General features: G+C 41.5%; 1 protein-coding gene across 2 annotated transcripts; it reads left to right on the top strand.

Moving 5' to 3' along the window:
- The first annotated feature begins 153 nt into the window (after positions 1–153).
- Positions 154–23,417, top strand: B4GALT4 (beta-1,4-galactosyltransferase 4). Of its 2 annotated transcripts, XM_063126951.1 has the most exons (9): positions 154–183; positions 1,785–1,848; positions 4,081–4,255; positions 6,564–7,033; positions 11,835–12,067; positions 15,219–15,406; positions 17,915–18,037; positions 21,896–22,000; positions 22,724–23,417. In XM_063126951.1, the coding sequence occupies exons 4-9, from the start codon at positions 6,763–6,765 to the stop codon at positions 22,863–22,865; spliced, it is 1,062 nt and encodes a 353-aa protein (XP_062983021.1). In that variant the 5' UTR covers positions 154–183; positions 1,785–1,848; positions 4,081–4,255; positions 6,564–6,762; the 3' UTR covers positions 22,866–23,417. The 2 variants fall into 2 exon arrangements, with proteins under 2 accessions (XP_062983021.1, XP_062983022.1); XM_063126952.1 differs by lacking the exons at positions 154–183; positions 1,785–1,848; positions 4,081–4,255 and adding an exon at positions 6,337–6,358.
- The last annotated feature ends 299 nt before the right edge of the window (positions 23,418–23,716 follow it).

Here is a 23,716-nt window from a genome sequence, read left to right as displayed (position 1 = left end):
CTTTAATTAAACCAACTTTTAATTAAGCAGAGCTTCTGGATGCATTCAACACTTGCGGAAATAATTTGTCTCAAGATACATTGGGCATCATTGAGCTGCCTTTTTTTTGCTAATAAAAACTGCCCTGCTCTTGGGCACCTGGAAGCTATGCTGGCTCTTCAGCAAGGCAGCAGTTGCCAAAAGGTAGTACAATAATTTGGACTCTTTGCTTTCCAACTCTTATGGGGAGGATACCTGTAGGAACAGAAATTCGCTATGGTGAAGATAAAAAGTCGTTGCTCCAAGCCAGAGAAGTATTGTTATTCTTCTTAAGCCCCACTGAAATGAATGTGACTAACTTGTCCCATTCATTTCAGGTGCAGAAGTATAGCAAATTACTCTGAATTGAGGTCACTGTATACCCTTTTCAGCTGGAAACCATAGAGAAAAAAGCTTTTGTGACTTGATGGCGTTTTCATATCTGGTGTAGGTGGCATCAAGAGGTTTATCATACTTAGTTCACATGAGGAAGCATTAAAAACTGTTCTTCTTGAGCACATAAAACTCATTTATTACTTATTGTCAGAGAGGATATCTGAAGTGATAGACTGCCTGAGGAAAAGAAAACCTTTCATAGGTTATATTAGAAGTTTAGTTAATATTGATAATTCTAGATCTCAAATGATAGAATGATTCCCCCCCCCCCCATTAACCAGATTAAACAAGTGCCAATGGGGTGTAGTGGTTAGAGTGTTGAACTGGGGCTTGGGAGAACTGAGTTGTAGTCCCCACTTGGCCATGAAGCTCACTGAGTGACTTTGGGCCAGTCAATGACTTTTAGCCTAACCTACTACACAGGGTTGTTGTGAGGATAATGTGGAGAGGAGAAAGCCTATGTAAGCTGCCTTGGGTTCCATGTGAGAGGGGAAAAGACAGGATAATAAATACAAGAATCCTAGCTAGACCACAATTCATTTGTGTATCAAAAAGCATCAAAAGGATGGGTGATAATCATTTAGTTGCAGTGTAGAGAGGACACCATGCATAACCAATGATGTGTAGAAATTTTTCCATGGTTTCCTTTTTTCTCTGGGGTGGGGGACACACACACAAAAAAACTTTTTTTTTTACCAATAATGAATGGATGTCAATGGCAAATACAATATTAGGCAAACTTGAGAATGTAAAAGTTGTAGTTAATATTTTGTGGGTTATGATTCCTAGCATGTATGTAAGAGAATGCATACATGCTGTTGAAATACATATATGTCACAGTGTGAAATGAAGCTAATAAGTAGTGAAAGAGAACCAAAAGTGCCCAAGCAACCTTAGTGGAAGAAAGTTGAACGTTGAAATACATGTTGGTCCCCAGGCTGGTGCCCTTCAGATGTGTTTGTCTACAAGCCTCAGCATCCCCAGCCAGCATTGGGATGATGGGAGTTGTCCAAGTCAAGTTTATTGTATTTAGCAGCCAGCCATTATACAGTTTCATATAGATGTGTTACGTTCATTCATTCATTCATCCCCCTGGCCTTTGTGCACAAGAGCAGGGCCAGCCCAAGAAATTTAGCAGTTCTAAAAGTTACATATTTATTAAAATCATTCAATAAAAAACACAGCTTTTCGAGGAAGCTGTAGTCCAACACATCTGGCAGGCACCTGGTTGGGGAAGGCTCAGTTAGTGTGTCAGCATTTTATCTATGCTTGTTTCTTATATTTAAACAATGTAAGGGGGTGGTACTTTTTAGTGTTATTGTTTACTAAATACAAGTAAAATAAACATGCTTAATTAAATCACTCTTTAGGGCATCAGAAAATTATCCAACACAAATGGAAAACTTCTGATGCAAATGACCCTATGCAAATTAGGTAAGTTTGCATAGGAAAATTTTCTAATTTGAAATTTTGGGGGGAAACCCACATCACTATACATAACAAATGAAAATGGTATATGACAGTTCCTATAACTGCATTGATGCCAGAAATAAATTCAGTATTTGCTGATTACTGTATGCAGGGATATGACATATATGTTGTAGAAGATAGATAAACCTTAATAAGTTTGTTCTGCATGCATCAAGTTGGGTTGGAAGAATCCATGTAACGGTTAAAATTCTGGTCCTATTTATTCACTACTAAACCCAGTTCATTCCGTTTCAGACTAGATTAAATCTGTTTGATGCGCCAATTTGTTTGTGTGCTCTAGGTCATTTTTGGTACCTTTCTCTTTTTAAATGGAATGCTCTTCCCCTCTCACTGTTGTGTTTTCAGTTATAGTTGAAGAGATTTTTTTTTATATGCAAACACTGTAGCATGAAATTCTCTCTGCCTGGATCTTTCTGTATCACCTCATATCACTACCTTTACTTTCAACAGAGTTGAGAGTCATTTAAACATCGATTAAATTTGACGCAGAGATGTTGCTTTTCATGTACCTTTTGGACCAGCACATTGTGTGTTCTACTAGTTAAACTAGTTTATTATTAATTGGGGGGAAAGTCTGCAGTACTTCCTTAAGTTTGCTTACTTCCTCTAGTCTTAATGCGACTTGTTGCTCACAGATGTATTACCTATTGTACTTTTGTTGAAGTCACACTTCCAATTCAGTACTAATCTGAAATGTCATCTGCTCCCTGCCGTTGCCAATATTCTGCAGAAGGAAGGCCAATGTGGCAAATTGACTATTCTTTCTAGCATGACACTGGTGTCCATAACACAGTGAGCCAACAATAAAATGTAATACAAATAAAAGAAAGAGACATTGGGTTGTATCCAATGCTGTATCCATTGTATCCAATGCTGGCAGTCCTCTCCTGTTGCAGCCCTCAAATCTTCTCTGGAATGTTGGAAATCCCGTATAGGAGATTTGGGGATAGCAAGGGGAAGTCCACTTACATGATGTTGGATTTCATCCAATATGTTGTATTAACTATATGTGTGTATGTGTTTACACACAGATGTGAAATTACATAATTGCTCCAACTTGTTTTGAAGTCTTTTTTCCCCAGTGAGTTGTAGCCAATGTTAGTCTAAAATAAATCCTTTATTTATTTAAACATCCATACCACAACTTTCCTCAGAGTTCAATGTAGTGTATAAGAATAATACAATAAAAGCACAACTACACAAAAATAACAAACAATAAAAGCCAGCAATGAAACAACTGTTTTCTGTTTTTAGCATATTTAAAGAAATATGTGTTGCTCATTTTAATGTTTCTTAATCTTTGTTTTTACTTGCCATATTGTCACCTAGATTTGTTTTGCCAGAGTTTTGCTCATTTTGGTTTTCTTTTTAAAGGGAAGCCTTCTTGCCTTTTTTAAAAGCTTCCTTAACTCTTGTTAAACATACCATGCTGGTGTCCAGTTGGATTTGTTTTTACCTTTCCTAATCTGAAGTGTACATTCTAGCTGAGCTTCTACTATTGTAGTTTTAAATAACTTCCAAACATTTTGGAGAGATTTGAACCTCTTGACTTTCAGGCTGGTTTCACACATCACCACAATGCAGGGATTTTTAATGCCAGGGTTGTTGTGAAAAAGCTAGTGTGCTGGTCTCTGCCACCCAATTGCTCCCATTGCAAAGTTGTTCTCAATTGTTCACAACACCATGCGACCTGAGCCTCACTTTTGACACCTTTTTATCCAGTCCCCAAGGTTTTGAGAAGTTTCTTTTGAAGTCAAATGTGACTCTGTTGGACTTCCTGGGCAGCTTTTACTTAGATAAATGTTGAATCTGTGAGCACTGTGGTTGCTAAATCTCTTCAGCATTTGAGAAGGGGCTTGTAACGTGGAAGTTAGGAAGCAATGAAGGATGTGGAGCGTAGATGGTGTATCTTGGGAAGAATTCCCACAAGAATGGAAACCTAAAGGGCAGAAATACACTTGGTTACTTGTACGTTTGGCAAGCGATTCTATCAGGCTGTTTGCATAGACAGCTGTGAGTGTTTCCCTTTTCTAGCTCTCTGAGATCCCCTGATGTGCCTTCTTTCCATCTCTTGATAGAAAGCAAAAGGGGCGGGGGAAAACGAAAAGCCTAAGAAGTGGGGGGGGGGAGTGGCGTTTAATAGGAAAAGGCTGAAATTGTTGGGTTTTTTGTTAGCGGTTCCTGCAGTTTGGGACAGACTCCTCCTCCTGGATCTGTGAGAGGCAACACAGGGCTCTTTATGGTGTGGGATTTCATGACTGAGAAATGCCCTGATAATTGGCACGGGAGCCATCTCAGCTGCAATAAGAACAAAACAGCTTCACAGGAAGGAGAGCAGCAGCAGGATCAAGTAAGTCTAATGGGCTCACTTTCTCTTGGCTCAAACTAAGAAAACACAAGCGAGTTGCGTCTCTGACTTGAATGCCTCTTCTCCAGTGCAGGCTGAATGGATATTTGATCAGGTTTTCATCATACTGCAGAAAGGTTTTCAGCGTAGAGAATAAGGATTGGCAGCTGAAACCATATTACAAATTCCCAAAAAAATTAGGGAAGGAGTTGGTTTAAAAGCATTCAGTTTTGGATGATCTCTTTCTGTGTTTTCAGCTCAGAACATACCAGCAGTTTTTAGAGATTCACTTCTCTCTGTTCATATTGTTTGCAGGCATAAATGATTCCTACTTGGGGTTCGGTCTGTGCCTTCCTCGCCTTTCTGACGATCTTTTAAAGCAGGGATGGGCAGAAGGTAGATTTCCTGATGTTTGGGACTTCACGCCAAGAAGCCCCAGCTGGGAGTTGAAATCCAAAAACATCTGGAGGTCTATTTTCTGCCCACTCCTGTTCTAAAGTACTAGTCTAGTATATCCCTTACACCATGTGCCATTTTCCATGGGATCAATTCTCTTTGGGAAGTCCCTTGATAGGTTTCAACAGAGGGAGAGGTCTCTCTTGACAGGAGTTGTCAATATGCTGTTCCACAGAAAACTAAGTATTACTGGGGCTGATTGAGAGGGGAAAGGCTGATCAAGAGAATCTACTACTTTATACATTTCTTTCTCCAGTGCACTCTGTGCAGCATTTCTGTCCGTGGCTCTTCTGCTTCTGGTATGTAAAACATTATTTACTGATTTTAAAATGCTTAACCACTCCTTGTCTAAATGGGCAATTAGTTATCAGGGGAGCAAAAACCATAATATTTCCTTCAGTGGCCTATACAAACCAATAAAGACCCTTCCACAAACTGAATGGCCGCCAGAAAGCCGGTGTTACTCTGCAGCTGCGATGCCACACGGTTTTCAAGGAGCCAAGTGGTCAAAGTGCTGCTGGAAAGACACCCACTGCTATAAACCCTTATCCTAACAGGTTACTCAGAAATAAGCCCTACTGTCAGGGCTGGATAATGTAATGGAATTTACAGTCTAGTAAATCAGAACAGAATTGCACCCTTCATTTGAAACCCATGCCCTTCATTATAAATTGCAGGGTGGGGTGGGTGTCCAATGAAAGGGTCTAGACCCTCTCTTTTTATTATAATTCAGCACAACGAAGCACTCTGGGTATCTCAAAAACTGACTTCTTAGACTGTGATATTGGGATATTCCTAATGAAAGTATTACCCTTTCTATTAGGCTTTTGATGTAATTAGCAAACAGTTACCTGCATTTATTGTTTGTTTGAGGCGTAGACCTAAAAAAAACCCAAGTGTGTTCCTTGAAATGAAATCAAAATTACCATTAGCTATTTGTAATTCCATGTATCAAATAGGTTGACTTGCAAGAAAGCAGATTCAAATTCCTTAGAGAAAATTTTCTTCTTTTTTTTTGAAAATCAGGGAAAGTCAATTATGAAAAATGCTGGCTCAAGCTCCACAAAGTCAGGAAGCTGGAAGCTTAACGGACGTGCCCTATGATCAGTGATGATGTTATGCAATGTCATAAAATGTGCTTGCTTTCAACTTACCCTCCATGCACCCTATCTGGATTTCAGGCCCAAATTCAGATGGGGATTGCCTTTTGAAGAAGCATTTAAATCTTACTGTATTCCTAGAGGAATCCTCCTGTTGATCCATGCCTGTTTGTTGCTTACATCAATAGCTGGCAGGATGGGTTTGAGTTAAACAATGGATAGGGACACTTTTTTTAGCAACCTTCACCATCCTTATGTTGTTTTTTGGGAGTTGTAGTTCAACACATCTGAAGGGAATCATGTTGGGGAAGGCTATTCTGAATGCAAAGCATGTGCCACTGTTAGGGAATCAATTATGAAGTTAATATCCATATCTCTATGAACCTGTGTGTGTTTTATTACAGTGCAAGGAAGAGAGCTTCACTTCCCCATGGCTCATGTCTGTGGTATGACAGCATTTGCACAAGAATTGCAAATACAAGACCCAGTTGATCTATAAATGGTAGTTACATAGTACTTGGAACCAAGAAATTGAAAAACACATGCAAAGGTATACATATAAATGGTACATGTATTTACATTTGTATCATTTGTTGATTAACTGGGTCTTGTGTTGTGCTTGTAATTTTTGTGTAGAGACCATTCCTAGTGTGAGTTTTTCTAGCATTTGCTCAATACTTGCTCTTGGTGTACTCTGAGGTGATGGATCTAAGTGTGGATGGAACTAGAACATGTTTTTGTCTCATTCTGGACAGGTCAAGCCTTGTAATGTCTGCCTTTCACTTCTGGCTAAGCTAGAAAGACATGCATTCAAAAGCCAGAAGACACTTCTCAGAATGCAGCACCACAGAGCTCCTTGTTTTGTTTTGACTGTCCTGCCCTCCTTGAAGTGTGCGGTGACAGGGATACACCAGAGGCAGTGTCGAAGGACAAGCTTATAAACCAGGAAAGGCCATGGGCTTTTGCTATGCCAGCCGTCACGTCTCCTACAAGCTCAAGCTGCTGATGCTGTTCACCTTATGTGTCTTATTGGTGGGCTGGGCCACCTCCACTTACCTGATGGATGCTGTGCATGGAACTCCAAGGACAAAAAACATGGTGGGAAGTTTCAGGAAGTCAACCCCTCTCACAAAGGAGCGAAAGGGAGATCCAAAGAGGAATGCCATGCCTACTGTGAAACTGCCTATTGCGATGTACCCTTGTCCCACTCTGTCTCCACATCTGCGTAAGTCTCTTCCAGTTTTCCTATGCTCTTGTGGTTCTAGGGGCTTGAGCCAAGAACCCCAAACTTCTCGCTCCTTAAGTTGAGTCGGTCTTCTGTATGAAGACAAACCCCCATTTGGCTGGCAAAAATTAGCCTTCTTGCTTTCTTGACCCTGGCATTGCATTCCTCTGTCTGACAGAAGTTATTTTAGTGCCATTTTAAAACCTGGCTTTTATATCACAGTGTTGTGGCTAGATCTTGTGCTGCTCTATTAATGGATGAATAATGGTTGCATAAAAAGGCCATATTATTTGGGAACTTCCCATGTCTGTGCTGTATTCCGAGGGGTGGCAACAATAATGCTGACATTGGCATTTCTGTTATGATCTAGCCATCCCACAAGATTTCATTGTTCAGCTATTGCCAGGCAGAGGGGTCCAGCCATTGAAAAGCAGGTCCTGTCCTTTACTTCTAATGCTAGAGCAGGCCCCTAATTTTAAATCTCATGTGCTCCCTTGCTTTGCTGCTTTTGGATTTGTAGGTAGCAGTTAGAAGTTTGGGAGTTATATGTATATTAAAGATGGTGTTACAGACTGGGAACTGAAAGTCCCAGGGAGTGTCTAACTGAAACCTGTCTGAGAAGGTGGAGGGCCATGTGGAGTGAGTAATGGGGTAAGGGACATTGTCCACTTCTTTTCACACGCCCCTTCCAGCAACTTCAAGAGCAGCCTGCCAGCAAATCTATTTGCTTATGAGGGATTTTAGTGTACCATGTGAAGCAATGATGTGCTTTATTTTTCTGCAGGAAAAAAATCTATTTCATAAGTTCTTTAGTAACAGTAAATGGATGCCAATTCTAAATAGAATATTAGACAAGTTTGGCTGTTTCAAAGTTTTAGTATTTTTCAGGGGATTATCCCTAGGAAGTATGAGTGGTAATATTTATTTATTTATTTATTACACTTCTATACCGCCCCCATAGCCAGAGCTCTCTGGGCGGTTTACAGAAATAGAAATGTATGTTACTGAAATATATATATATATATATATATATATATATATATATATATGTCTCAGTGTGTGATAGATCTAATACATAGTGGCCGCTAAACTAAAGGTGCCCTAACAACCTAGTGGAAGTAGAATGGATGAGAGGTTGTCAGAATATCAAGCACAGTTCTTGGGTTGCTAAAATGTATTAGTGGAAAACAGTTGGCTCATCGTGGTGTGTGTGATTGCCATTTGAATACCACCCCCTGATAAGGAGTTCTACTGTGTATTGCAAACCCAGCCATTGTGGATTATTCAAGGGTTAAACAACCCTCATGTAACCCTACTACTAATCAAGGGTTACGCTAGGGTTGTTTAGCCCTCAAATAATCCACAATGGCAGCGTCTGCATGACACAACACAACCCTTGTACCCCCTGCATATTGAAAACGGTGCCTGGCATGCACCATGACTTATGAATTAAATGACCCATGATGACCCAGTCATGTCATGTAAACCAGGTCAGTGTTTTTTTTGAACCTTTGCTTTCCCCCCTTAAATTTAAACAATATGAAGGATGTACATGACATTGACTTGTAATTTTTTTAATATAACCTTTAAATCATATTAAGCATGCTAGAACCTTTTTCCTCAGATATTTCAAGTCAGATACTTTTGGTATGTTGGGTCAAAGTGATTAACATGGAGTACTTCTTAAAATTTTGTTCACTAAATGCAAGCAAATTAAACTTGCTAAATACAATAATTCTCTGGAGCACTAGAATTTTTTTCTGACACAAACTTTTCCCCCTGATGCAAATTATTCTAGGCAAATTCGCTTAATTTGCATAGGGAAAATTTCCAGGAAAAACCCACATCACTAGCAGGAAGTTTCAAAAAGAAACTTCAAATAAACCGGGTCATTCCCTGGAATGGCTTCAAGACATTTAAATTAACTAGTTCTTAAAGTTTGCAGTAGTTCTTCTTCGTGGTCTCTGTGCATCACACATATGGGCTCTGCGCCTGCGCGAGCTGCTGTCGGGAAACTTCTAAAGCTGAGCGTTTTGGCGGGAACCCTCCCCCACTCCCTATTGCGCATGTCTAGGAGGGTCCCCGCCCAGCTCCTCAGTTCTCCTTCGACCGCCTAACGGCTAGTTCGTCGGGTTCTTCTCGGAAAAATAAAAACCGTTTATAGCTGAGTACTTACCTTATAAAGTCTTCTTTTAACTCTACACCTCTTCAACCTGTCTTCGTCACCTAGTTTATCCATCTATATCTTCTCTGAAAAAAAAAAAATTACCTCAAAGATTTATACCTTCTACATTAATCCCCAAACGGCCAAGACGATCAGCGGCTGCTGATCGCAACGAAAAAGGACGTTTATGGCCCTGCGGGCACCATTTCGAAAGTGCATAAGGTGCGGGGCTAAACTGCCGCCTTCAGACGGACACACCCAGTGTTTAATGTGCCTAGGAGAAGGCCATAAAGTGGAGTCGTGCCAAAACTGCCAGGCGTTCTCACGGCAAACTAGAAAGAACAGGGCAGATCGCCTTAAGGCAGAACTGTGGACAAAAGCTTTGCAAGCTGTCCAAAACCCAAGATTTAAAATGGCACAAACAACGCCTATCACAGAGCAAAATGAGGCTCCACTAGCTAAACCTCATACCCCGTTGCATTCTTTATCGACGGCGAGAGAGGCACCTCCCACGCCAGGGAGGGCGGCGAAAAACCATAAATCAAAAAAGCTAGTAAGAGCAGCGAGGGCAGCGAAAGCCCCAGACGCTCAAAAGAAGAAGAAAAGGAAGTCCGGAAATAAGTCTACCACAAGACATGACGCATTGTTGTCCCCCTCGACATCGAGACCGGATAATGCACCTCCATTAGAGAGACTTTCGCCGTCGGTATCGAGGGCACTAGTCACGTCCAGACACTCGACCCCAGGAACAGATAGAGGACGCTCTCCTTCGATGCCTAGAGCGTCCACTGTGCCACGCCCCTCGGCATCGAGAGGCTCCGCGGCGCAGCCTCCCTCGGCATCGAGGCCTCAAGAGGGGCAGTCTCCGTCGGCAGGGAGAACAAGCAACATATACATTACATCAACATCGAGGGTTAGGGAGGGGCAGTCTCCGTCGGCTCGGAGAACAAGCAACATACACATTCCGTCAACATCTAGAGCACGGTCTCCTCAGATAATGAGGAATAATAACGTCCCATCCGCTTCTATTTCTGAAGGCGAAATCAGGGATTCTCCCCAAGGACAACCCCATGTACAACCTAGGTCTCATGTAGAGCCTATTTCAAGAATTTCACAAGAGAGACAAGAATTTCACAAGACAGCATTACCGAGAGGACTCGCCTAATTCAATCCACTCAACAAATACAAGGCGACGATACCGGTCACGATCCCCAGTTTCAGATAGAGACATATACTCTGACATGTCATCGCAGTATTATGAGCAATCTCGTCGGTATCGACACCATGATGATTATTATCATTCACAACGGAGATCAAGGCAGCAGACAACACCTGCATTAAGACGGGATGTTGAAACCAGGCAGAGTGGACACGACTGCCCTGCAGCCTCACGAGAGACAGAGCAAGATCGATATGAGCATCAGAACTTGTCAATACAAACAGCCTCTCCAGGTTCAGTATCGGATGATTATCAATCAGATACAGCCTCATATGCGTCCAGGGCGCCCTCTAGTGTACACCCAGAGGTAATACTAAAACCACAAGAACCATTATCAGCACCGGAAGATCTCACCCATTTTTCAGACCAAATTCAACGTATGGTACAATCTTTAGGATTGCAAACGCCACAACCAGCACAAGCACTAGAAGATCCGATATTTGATGTTGTGAATGTACAATCAGCATTACCAATAGCTATCCCATTTGTGCCAACTCTTTTACAGACAATTTTTAACTTCAGTTCTTTTCAGTACCATTTTTACTTCCTGTTGCAAAAGCTGTCTTCCTAGCACCAACACTTTCTAGACTTTTTGTTATGTTTTTTGTTTTATAGAAGAGAGGGAAGTGTGTCCAATCGTTAGGGTTAAATCAGGACACATTCCAACTGTAGATAAGTTGCCAGGTCTTAACACGGAGAAGGATTAGCCACAGGCTGCCCAGAGAAACAAGGAATTTCCCATCAAAGACCAGACCTTCATCCGAGGACTGCAATTTCTAAACCCACATGTTAGCATAATATTAACAATCAAGGCAATCATGATCCCTGCCATCAGTGGGTGCAGAAAAGTGGGGAAGAGCAAAAGACAGGAAGATGGTGACTCATCTGGGGATGCTAGATCAAGGCATCAGGCAGTTGAAGGGGGGGTTGTCTGAAAAATCAGGGTGTTTGACTAGCTTTTCAAACTAAGAAGCAGCGAGGGCAAGGATGTTATGTACTGTTGGGAGTGAGACATGATAGGCTGTATCCAGGTGAGTTGATAGCAAAGTCTGATCACAGGGACTGTGGCTGGGATACGCAGAATGTAGTTCCCTTTTCTAAAAGCAGAGGCAGTGATGCCTTGGTAGTAGTTTTCTTGCTTGGTTTTACCCCTCACTTGGTGCCACAGGAATTGGAGTCCATGCTTGACAACTAACTGTGCAGCCCTTTGTGCTTGAAAGTGTCAACATTACATTTAAATAGCAAGATGTGGCAATTTAATTGCAGGTTTATTTCTAAGAGAGCCATAAAAACAACCAAATCACAGGAGTCCAAAGAATCACATGCAACTTGGAATCATGCTGTTAGTGTTAACTAGTTCTTAAAGTTTGCAGTAGTTATTTTTACAAAAATGAGATTTGCCTTTTTCCCTGTAATAGGGGGCCCTAGCAAACTCACCTTCAAAGCCTCTCTCACCCTGGAAGAGGTGCAGAGCGAGAATTCTCAGGTGGCCAAAGGACGCCATCGGCCCAGAGACTGCTCAGCTCGGCAGCGAGTGGCTATATTGATCCCACACCGCAATCGAGAGAAGCACCTGCTGTATCTGCTGGAATACCTTCATCCATTCTTGCAGCGGCAGCAGCTGGACTATGGCATTTATGTTGTCCACCAGGTGAGTCTACAGAGGATGAAGACCTGTTCTGCAACTAAGGGTGAGGGCTTGATCTACATCTTGCTGCCTTGTGGGCATTTCTCCAGGCCTCAGGCTATCTCTTTTGACTGTTGTTGTCTCTGTTCAATCCAGTGCTCAGTACACTGCCTCAGGCAAGTCCCAGGTCACTTTCCCCAGATCTAATATAAATCCATCTCAGTGTGTTACCGGCGCTTAGGAGTTCCTATGCATAGGAATGAGTTTGTTATGCCTTCTGCTGCAAGAGCTTAAAGCAGATCGAACGAATTAAACAGAGCGGGTGGCAAATTAACTTTATGCATTGTTGGTAGAGCATTGTTTTCCTTAAAGCTGCTGGGCTTGAAAAATATGTCTTGCTCAAATAATTGTCTGTTCACATCCCAGAGTTTGTCTCACGTTTTTGTGCATGACTTTTCTTCATTTGGCTACGCTTGGTGAATTTCTGTTCTTGCTCTCTCTTCCCTAGAGGTGGCAGTGTTTGGGCCTTTATTTTCACTTGAGCAAAAATGGGGCAGCACAGATGGCAAAAGAGATAAGAAAGTGTGGTCAGCTTTTGTATTTTGTTAAGTGTATTTCCTGGGTGGGTCTCTTAAGTAATAATGCTATCTATTTTTTAAAAAGTATTAAATTAAAACCTAGAGATTGTTCATCTAGGTTTCTTACAGTCATATGTGGCCTGCCCTCCAGAACTCCCTTGCTTCTCTAGAACCTAATTGGTAGCAACCCCCACCCCGATGTATAAGCTGTATATATCAGGACATGCATAGTTGAAGGAGTGACCTTGTTGAAGCTAAGCAGGTGTGAGTCTGGGGTCTGATCAGTGCTTGAGATAGCAAACTGATCAGGTTAGCAGCAGTTGCGTTTGCTGCTATCTTGTGCATAATTGCTTAGTGACAACCTACCCGTTGATGTGGAAGAGTGGCAGCTTCCCAAACCTACTGGAATAGTATAAATTGTTCTGAAATATTTTGGGTGGATGGAGGAGAGTGTCATTTTGCAAATATATAAGCATTTTGTAAATCTATAAGTGAGGCAGGTGGCTACTAGGAGGAGGGCTTTCTCTGCTGTGGCACCCCAGCTGTGGAATGAGCTCCCCACAGAGGTCCGCCTGGCGCCTACACTGTACTCCTTTCGTTGCCAGCTGAAGACCTTTTTATTCTTTCAGTATTTTAACTTAAATTTAAATTTTACTGTTCTAATTCTGTATTTTAATCTTATATCAATTTCTGCTGCGTGGTTTTATCCTGGTTGTGCTTTTTATACTGTATTTTGTATTTGTGCTTTTAGACTATTGGTTGTTTTATTATAGTTTTAATTTTTTTAACCGTCCAGAGAGCTTCGGCTATTGGGCGGTATAAAAATGTAATAAATAAAATAAAATAAAACCTTCAGGCCAGAAACCTTGCAGAAAATATTTGCACATGTAATCAGTATCTAATAAGGCAAAGTGGGCTCCATTCTACAGGCACCATTCTGGACAGGTTTACGGTGCATCCCTGACTGGCCATTGAAATGTGTTAGGAGTAGTGTGCACTTGGTTAGCGCTTGATCCATTCAGTGCAGTGGCATTGGTGAAGCATGCCCCCGTCAGCTGCTGCCTGTGCTGCTTGAATGACAGCAGCAGTATTTTGAGAAAAGCTCCGTTCATGGCTGAGGAGCCCTACCAGCACTGGACAGAGCAATGTTTTGAAGGCGAGTGTCTACTTCTTTCCTTTTGAAGGCAAGTATCTAGTTCTTTCCTTTTGTAAGATAGTCTACATTTTTTCAGCCTGAACTCCCATTAGAAAAATAGGAATTGTGAGGATAGAATTGAAAGGGCAGCCTTATTTGTGAAGATACCCATTCCTCTTCCAGTTCTCAAGAGGAAGAATTTTGAAATACGATTGGGCAAGAGTGGTTAATTGGGCAGATGCTCGTATACCTTTCCCACACATGTTTATTGATGAAATGATTACTCTAAAACACATTAGTTTTTACAAGTGGGACCTGAAACAAATAAGTTGCAACATGGAGTGCTTCTGTTTAGGCTGCCTGCCTAAACACTTAAATAAAATTGCTAAGTTTTTTATTATATTTGCTGAAGTATAAGGCTGACAAAACAATATTGTATCGGTCAGGCATTTCAGAAATTTACAACTAACGTGTACTGTACATTTTATTTTAAAATAATCCTATAAATGAAGGGTAACCTTCAGTTTTAGTTTTATGCAAATTACAAGACCTTGGCTGCAGTGCTACTCTCTTACTAGTTGTCCCATTGAATACAGTGGAGCTTATTTCTGTGTAAACAGGCGAAGGATTGGACTGTTAAATATTGTCATTCAAGAAATATTTTTTTAACTTAATTTGGAAGCTGAATACTAATGTTTTAAATTGCTATGTGTTAAAATGTTTAATTGATAAATTCCCCCCAATCTAGCCAGGGGGCCCTGTGTGTAAAATCAGCTGATCTGTATGGGCTTCGTTAAATTGGCGAATGCCCTCATCCAGAGTCAGCAGCTGATTATCCCTTGATTGCTAATTTTTTTGTCCCACTTTTCTGCCAAGGCATCCAAGGTGGTTTATGGTATGAAATAATGACTTGCAGTCTAAAAGATGCAATACAAAAGGAAAAAGGAGTGGGAAGGGGAAAGGAAAATAATCAAATCCAGGTACCAGCTCTTTCATACCATTGCATAATGACTAGGTGGGATGCTTGTTGATGGGGCAGTTTTAGGCATGGAAGAGCCATGTGGTAGTTAGTTTCAGCTGAGCTGGTGTAGAAAGTCTTGCTGTCTTGTGCCTCTCTTTGAGACGGCCAGTTGGAATGGTAGCTGATGGAGGGGAAAAGCTATATACGTGTAACAAGTTGTCAGCAACTAGAGGTGGGTTGGGCTCAAAAACACATATTTATTGATTTCTAACATTTATGGCCTATCTTTTCTCACAGCCCTACAGCTTCTGTTGCCTCTCTCTTACAATTGCTGTGAACTAGGAAGAATACCGTAAACATTGCATCTGATGAAGTGGGCTGTAGTCCACAAAAGCTTACACCATAATAAATGTGTTAGTCTTAGTGTCACAAGGCTCTGATTTTTATAATCATGACTGATGAGGATAGAATCCTGGTCTGATGTGAATTTCTTGTTTGCAGGCTGGCAATTTCAAGTTTAACAGAGCAAAACTGCTGAATGTGGGATACTTGGAAGCCCTGAAGGAAGAGAACTGGGATTGTTTCATATTCCATGATGTAGATCTGGTGCCAGAGAACGACTTCAACATTTACATGTGTGGCAGTCAGCCAAAGCACTTGGTAGTGGGTAGAAACAGCACAGGCTACAGGTAGGAAAAGAAGAGTCAAGTGAGAGATCCCTATATCTTTTGAAGAAGAGTTGATGTGCAGTTTACATACTAGTGAGTGGTACTTTGCCCTTCTGTTCCTTCCATTTGACTTGGAGATCTTTGCAGTTGACAAATCTCTCTGTGTCTAAACTGTCTTGAGGCCTGTTGTTACTTTGATAGGTTTTCAGAGCATCCAATCTGAGATGGGAGAGATCCAGCAGGCAAGTCTCATGTCTTTCCCACACACTTCTTTTAAAATCGAAGGTGATGTTGCTAGTGTAGCAACAGTGGTGTTTCCAATTAGGGGTCATGGGGGTTGTAGTTCAATTCCCATAATCCCAGACATCCAACCTTAGATGAAGCTTTTGGCCCAGAATACACTTGTAATATGTATGTATTTTTGTAACATATATACCACTTTTAACAGCATATGGTTAAAACACCATAAACGTATTGCCATTGTTATCAATGGGACTTGCATTAGTCCTTTAATTTCAGTTTGCCTGCTTTAAGTTTGACTAAGTCTGGATCCAATCCAATAAATTCAAAAAGCCTTCTGATTGAACAGCTGGTTCTGACATATTTCCTCCAATACAATTGACACTGAGTGGTAGGTGTTATGACAAAACCAGTAGGGATGTCGCATAGGTGGCCACCACCACATGAATTCTGTAAGCAAGATTGGGATGGGTTGCTCAGCCAGCCACCTGCCTCAGTTCTGCGCATGTGTGCACACACGCCAGCCTTAGCCCACACCCAATAGGAGAAAACTTACCTTGGCGGCCACAATGAGAAAGTAGGTGACTGGCTTCTTGAAAGATAAGCAAGCTCTGACAGGCCTCACTTCTTTCCCCAGTTCTTATTTCTAAATGGAAGATGATGCTACCAACTTGGTGACACAGCATCTTTTTTCTGCCTGGGGATTATGGGGGTTGAACTACAGCCCCATGATCCATGACTGGAAACGCTAGTGTTGCTACGCCGGCAATGTCGTCTGCGGTTTTAAAAGAAGTGTGTGGGGAAAACCGTGAGGCTTGCCTGCTGGGTCTCACCCATCTTCCAAGGAGCTGCTGCCACCTATTCTCCCATCCTATCTTGTGTCCTTGATTTTATCCAAGGCTGGGCAACTTTTGGCCCTCCAGAGATTTGGGCCTATGGCTCCCATCATCCCTATTCATGGGTTATGTTGGCTAGGTCTGATGGCAGTTATAGGCCCAAAATACCTGGAGGAGCATAATAGTACTTTCCCTGTTTGTTTTAAAAGGCATGGGTGTGGTAACATTGCCAACCTCGCTTTCCATTGAGAAGCATAATCAGTCCTGTCCATTTAGTTTTCAAGAGTCACACATGCCTTTGATCAAGATTTGTAGATATTCTTTTGATTAGAAGGAGAGATGAAGCACCTGTTACTGATACAGCACACACTTGTTCTTTATCAGCATAAGTTGGTATAATTCCAAGAGCAGCTGTTCTAAGATTGTGGTTGGCAACTAGATGGCCAAAGGGAAATATTTAGGGCAGAGCACAGATGTCTTCTCTCTCCCCCCCCCCATTGTTGTACTCATAGCTAGTTGGGCTGAACGTCCTTGACCTGTAAAGTGCTTCACACATGAATGATACAGCTATGTGTTCCTGGTGGTTCCTATTGCTTTTGAATACAGGTGTGGAATTGACTAAAAAGCTCTTTGTTGCATGGGTGAATGGGTCCAATTGGTGATCATATTCAAATTGTAATTGTCCCTTAGGCCACCACTTGGCTTTCACTGCTCTAAGAAGCAAACTTTAACCTGTGTGGGTGTTGGAGAAAGGTATTATCTCCAATGAACAGCTAAATGGAAATGAGGGGTATTCCTTGCTTAGCACTCAAAAGTGCTTCCTTTCTTGGTACTTAGTATGGAAAATGCTTATTGCTGATCAGCAGCAGGATTAATCCCCTGATTATTGAGTAAAGGTAGTACAAAGGAGCTAGGCTTGTTGCCGGAGGAGAATCATGTCCTAGTAGGAGAAGGCATTTTAAATCCTCTCTTAAATGTATGTGCTCAGATGTTAGATGAGGTAAGCACACAGTTTCAGATTTTTTAAAAAAAAAATCACCAGGGAAATGGCTTTATGTGCTGAAATGGATTTCAAGCAGGTACATGTGGTCAGGAAAGGGTTTTGTGATGTGCCTCTTGCTGATACCACAGGTGTCACCAAAAGGATACATCTAACACTAGTGTAGCCACTGTTATATTAAAGGACTTGCTGTCAGCAATTCTGCGTAGAGATATGACTGCCGGTGGATAGGAATGTCTGCCAGAGGCAGGCTCCAACTCCTTGGCTGCTCCAGTCATTGCCCTTCGTCTCCCCTGGGGAAGAGCATGGCATTGCCCTGGAAGTAGACTGCTATGCTGTTCTTTGTTTTGTATTAAAAAGCTGGGAATTGTTTGACCTTTCTGGCCAAGTGTGCACTGGGTCTTATTTCACTCTTTAAAAATAATCTTCCCTACCCGTCTTGTATGTTCCCAGGTTGCGTTACCAAGGATACTTTGGGGGTGTAACTGCTCTAACAAGGGAGCAATTTGCGAAGGTGAATGGATTTTCTAACAGCTACTGGGGCTGGGGAGGAGAGGACGATGACCTCCGGATCAGGTAATTGCACAGCTAAGGCAAAGTGGGTGGTGTGGGCTGGGGATGATGGGCGCTCCTTGGATATGACTCATATGTTACTTATGACAAATACAAAAGGTGAGGAGAAGTTGTTTGGGTGATTTGAGATGAAAAATGTTGGTGATTTGTGGGATGCTAGCTGCTCAAATTGGATTTTGAAACTCTGACAGTTTTTCCCTTTATGAAGCAGACAATAATTTGCAATGACTATACTCAAATGAGATTGTTACCTTAAGACTAACCTTTTGTTACTACCGCTAGTTTCTGGTTGACTAGCAACGATCTTGTTAAATCTTTCTAATCAGTCTCTTTGATTAAGGCTAGACAAATAGGGCAATGATGGTGCATGTTTCAATGCTAGGACTAATTAGCACAAGTCAGCAAAGAAATTAAAGGTGGGAGGGGACTTGAAATATTGACAGGCCATTCAAAATGATGCAGGAAGCTAGGGACGTCTGAGCTTAAGAAGTGTCAGAGCTGGAGATCTAATGGGTAAAACCAGTTTAATAGGAAGAGAGAGGTACAAGCCCACTTTGAAAGTGAGGCAATTGCTGTTAGCTTCTGACAACTAACTATTCAGTAATGATTATCCAGAGGGGAAAATAAAGTGTTGATCCATTAAAACTACTGCAGATACAGTAAGAGTATAATATTCCAGGGTGCCTAGCAAATCTTCAACTACATAGATCAGGGATAGGCATGTTATAGCTGTTTGAGAAATTCTCCTGGGCACCACCACAAAATGGCTGCCATGGGGGTGTGGTTTACCAGACAGAAGTGACAGGGATTCCTCCCCCCCCCCCCACACTTTTCTTGTTCATATGTTGCAGAGAAAAGTCTCTGCCAGCAGGCACCCCATCTTTATCTCCTAAGAATGTCTCTGAACATGTGCAACCCAGAGGCATTCTTGGAAAATGAAGATGGCAGTGGATGGAGGACCTTGCTTCAGTTTGAAGTAATCTCAGCTGTTGGGGGGCGGGAAGTTAATTCAAAAATAAAGTATGAGGAGTTGGGCACCTTGGTGGGTACCTAGAAAGGTGTTCACAGGCACCATGACTTCTATCCCTGACATAGCCCAACCCCGCCAAGGGATGTATACTCAAGAGCGAATTGTGCAGATAATTTCAGCCATGTTTCACAATTTTAACTTATGATATAAACACTTGCAAATTACTGGAGCATGATAGCTTTGGGTTGAGGAATGGAAGGGGCAGAATATGGAGCAAGTTTGTCTAGCCTATTACGCTACATCACAGTTGTAGGGGTGAAGGTCACAGAGCTTTGTAGTTGGGGAAATTTCTCATAGGACTTTCTTACATGAAGAAAAGGTAACTGGGCACCCTGGTAAAAGGACTCCTATAAAATGAATATCATAATCAAATTCCTCAAAGTCCAGTTCTTGAACTGATGGCTGTTTTTCTGTCATTGATGAGTTTTGTTTACCAGCTTTACTGACAATTTAATTGGCTTTCACTTACATCCTGTTTGCAACTTCCCTAGAGCGTTCTGTTCTGTTTATCTTTCCCGCTGAAAGTCAATAGAACTTTTATTTACAAGAAAATAAATACTGCCAAGTGATCAAAAGGAAAGATAGAAGCTTTGTTCTTTTTCTTTTTTACTTAATGTTAAAAAGGGACATGCTGAGATCAAAAAGCGGTCTTTCTCTGGATGTGACTAGATGATGATACTTGACTTCCTTGACTTGTCCCCACCGTATAATCATGTGTCTGTGCTTGTTTGATTAGCATCAGGGTGCTGTAAGTGTGGAAATAGATCACATGGATATGTAATATTCTGTTGCTTTTTATTTTCTATTGTGAATATCAACAAAACAGAACAGAAAATACATTGTGAAAATGAGGGGGAAAAACATATATTATATCTATTTTTCATTTTCCATCATGTGTACTGTTCATTAAAAAAACGGGGGAAGAGGGTTATACAAAGCATTCAGTAGGCCGACTTAGGCTGCTTTGAAATCTCCTTTATCAGCTGGCTACAGTCTTGGGATACTGCTTTAGTTTCTCCTCATTTAGGTATTGTAAGAAGCTCTGACTTCTTGTCCAGTTGAGTAACTATCAAAAAGCTGTTACATTTCAACTGTGTGGCTTGCCAGTTTGGTTTTGGAGTTGTCTAGATTTCTGGCTTCTCTTTCTCTCTATGCCCTTCACTAAATCCTGTTCATTTGCAAACTAGAGTAACGCTAATTAATACAAGAACACAATATTTCCAGTATTATCAGTCATCATCTACTTTGACTCTAAGATTAAGCAACCTAATGAAATGGCTCTTAATTTTGATGAGTCTGTGTAAATCATCCTGTCCCAGAGGACAGAATCTTGGCAGCAGTGACTGGTCTACTCACAATCCCTTGCATGTACACCCTTGCCCTGAGAGGGGTACATCTTGGGGTGAATCAAATGCAGTGTTAGCAGCACGTACCAGCAACATCCACTCGACCAAGAAAACACAGTGCCCTACAGCTCTGATGGATACTGAGTAGGAGCATGTTCCACAATATTTGTAACTGTATGGTCTTAACAGCATTGCTTGTTTTGTGACTCGCTGTGGGCAGAACTACACATTACACAGGAATAGAGCTCGCAAACTCCTGACAGCTACTACTACTAGGGAAAAGCAGCATCAGGAGGAGGTACTGAGGAGCAGGGAAGTGGTGTATGTATGTTTGCCCTGCTGTTCCCCCACTGCTATTCCTCCCCTCCTGGGTTTGACTTGCATTTTGTAAGGAAAATGGCTCATCTGGAATTCTGCTACAGGGGAGAGAAGTTGCTCCAAATCTCCTGCACACAGAATCACGAAGTTGTTTCCCCACAGACGCAGCAAAAGTTGGGGAATTGTTACATTTGCATATAATTTGTCGTTTGCACCAAGAGAAAGCTCCCCATTGATGCTTTCATCCATAAATCCAGAAGAGGGCAGCAGTTCCCCTGACATTACTCTTGCAAACATTGTAGTATTTTAGAGCTAAGCTGAAAGTTCTTTTGAGAACTTGGCTTGAACCTGGGTCTTGGGAGGAGGCAAAAGGGTTCACAAGAACATGCCTGTCACCACATAGGAAGCTGCCTTATAATGTGTCAGACCATTGGGTCCATCTGGCCCAATATTGTCAACACTGACCATATTAATGTATTTTATTGTTTTAATCTATTTTATTTATGCTTGTGAACTGCCTTGAGAGTCAATCTTTGGTGGATTAGTTAGGCCTCCCCACTTTTTTTTAACTAAACTGCTGCACTTACAATTAAGGTGAGATAAAGGAGTGCAAACTCCTGTTTTCCCCCCATGCATCCTCTCAATGTTCGCTTTTAGATGACATGGGGTTCTAATTTGCAACTACGATGCAGTGGTAGTTCCTGATTGTTTTTAGCACTTCATGGAACAGCGTGATCTTGTATATAGCTTCCTCACCAGAAAATCTGATCATAAACAAAACTGGCACTTAACAACCCTGTTTCTCTTACTCTGTTTTCATAATGTGCTGAAGGCGTAGCAAGATTGGCGGTGTTAAATGAATTTAAAAGCACCCCACACACCATCAGTGGAGAATACCAGAAAATTTGATACATGCACCACATTTCTAAGAGCAAAGGTAGCAATTAAAGGGCCCCTGTTCTTGCAGCTTGTACAAAAATGCACTGTGTGGCTATTTTTTCATCAGAAGATGATGGGAACTTGTGCACTGCTTCTGTAAAGGCTGCATGAGTAGGTCAGTTGCTTTTTTTCTATTATACCGTTTTGAACCGGTGGAAACTGGGAGTTCTGTTTCTCATTGCATGGTTCTTTCCTCCTTGCAAGTCATTGTTCCCACTTTTTCTTCAGGGTTGAAATGCAGAAGATGAAGGTGATCCGCCCTTCCCCCAATATAGCCAAGTACACTATGATCTTCCATACAAGAGACCAAGGCAATGAGGCAAATGGACAGAGGTGAGTTAAAGAAGCGTTACTCTTAATAACCTCTTGTTAAGAAGCACACGAAGTGGGAGGTGAGAAGTGGGAGGAGCATGATCTTGGCATACTTTTTGGGCCCATGGTCACATTTGGCAATTTCAGAACTATCTTGGGCACCACTTCAAAACGATTGCCACATGAGGCATGGCTAATCACAAAGTAAAATCCCCCGAAGACAGTGATTTTCCTTTGAAGGGATTCCAACTGCTGGTAAGAAAATGTGTTTGTTTTTTAAGTGCGATGAGACAGGCACCAAGGAACGTGTCCGGGGAAGCGGTGGTCCCTACAAACACCATGTTGCCTACCCCTGGTCTAAACAGAGTAGAGCAGAGTAGAGGCAGCTGGACAAGCATCTGTCCGGGATGCTTTAGGGTGAATTCCTGCATTGAGCAGGGGGTTGGACTCGATGGCCTTGTAGGCCCCTTCCAACTCTGCTATTCTATGATTCTAATATCTAGTACTTTAGAGCAGATTCTAACACTTGTGGGAGACCAAGATTGGTAAAATTATACACAGAAGTATTTATTGTTTTGGTCTATACTGCTTTTGAGGCTGCAGTTTAATACATGTTCAGCTGCTGAAACATTTTTTTTAATAGTGCATGTAAAACAGGAGCCTCCTGATTTATAATCCGTAATTTGTTTTCTGTTCTCTCTCCAACCACCCAACTTTTTTTTTTTAAAAAAAAAATCTGTTCAGGATGAATCTCCTACGTCAGGTATCTCGAGTGTGGAAAACAGATGGGCTAAACTCCTGTTCCTATAAGCTGCTCTCAGTGGAATACAACCCTTTATACACCAACATCACAGTGGATTTTGGCAGGCCAACCAAGATTTCATAACCATTTTTTTGTGCCTAACGAATTTTATTAGAATGGAAAAAAGAACTGTCCATGTCAGAATTGCAGCAGTTGAACACCCAGCTTTCTCTTGGTGGCTTCCCAGCAGCAAGTACATTGCAAATGGGGGGGGGGGGGAGATAATAATGTTATTTCGTGTCCAGTAGTTTTGCTAGATATTTTCTTGTGGACTTCAGAACAGCACTAGTCACTTTATGTTTGGGGTTTTCTTGGAGGCATTTCTTTAAACCTGTCTTTTCCTTTGATTAACAAAATATGATCCTATCCTCTGGACAGAAATTATGTTCCACCATCTGAAAGCTATTGGTTTTGATAGCTGGGGTTGAATCTCCACTTTTTTGAAGTGGAAAGAGGGATATAAAGACAATACTGCCATTTTCAAAGGTGCAAAGAAAAAGGGCTTTTTTATCCAATGGACAAACTTTAAACAGGATAATCATGTTGTTAGTAGTGGCTGTTGTTGTTTTTCCAAGCCACTCAAGTACTCATCATAATCATTTTCTGAGGGGAAGGTATATTACACCATCCTGCAAGAACAGCCACAGTGAGGATGGGAAAAATCTCAATAAAATAAAATAGATTTTGCTGAAAAGCATCCCATTGTCTTGGTTAAGCTTTCCTGGTACTCTGTCAGCTTAATAACGTGCAAGAAGCCTATTTCATTCTGCAGGTAGTTTCTAATGATTGTATCAAGGTATGTTTTTTATTGTTTTTGTCTAAATAAACTGTGCAAATGAACATGGAAATTCCTGCATACACTCCCTAGTATAGCAGGCTTGGTGCACTTGTGCAGAAAGGTCTGGAGGTTGGGTAGATACTAATGCATTTCAAAT

The sequence above is a fragment of the Elgaria multicarinata genome, chromosome 5 (genome assembly GCF_023053635.1).
Source record: "Elgaria multicarinata webbii isolate HBS135686 ecotype San Diego chromosome 5, rElgMul1.1.pri, whole genome shotgun sequence".
NCBI classification, from domain to species: domain Eukaryota; kingdom Metazoa; phylum Chordata; class Lepidosauria; order Squamata; family Anguidae; genus Elgaria; species Elgaria multicarinata.
Note: the sequence above shows the minus strand (reverse complement) of the source record. Positions and strands in the feature narration are given on the sequence as shown.

Coding starts and splice junctions, on each gene's coding strand:
- B4GALT4 (XM_063126951.1), top strand. CDS start 6,763: ATGGGCTTTTGCTATGCCAGCCGTCACGTCTCCTACAAGCTCAAGCTG. Junction 15,407..17,914: donor AGAAACAGCACAGGCTACAG/GTAGGAAAAGAA, acceptor GTATGTTCCCAG/GTTGCGTTACCAAGGATACT. Junction 18,038..21,895: donor GACGATGACCTCCGGATCAG/GTAATTGCACAG, acceptor CTTTTTCTTCAG/GGTTGAAATGCAGAAGATGA.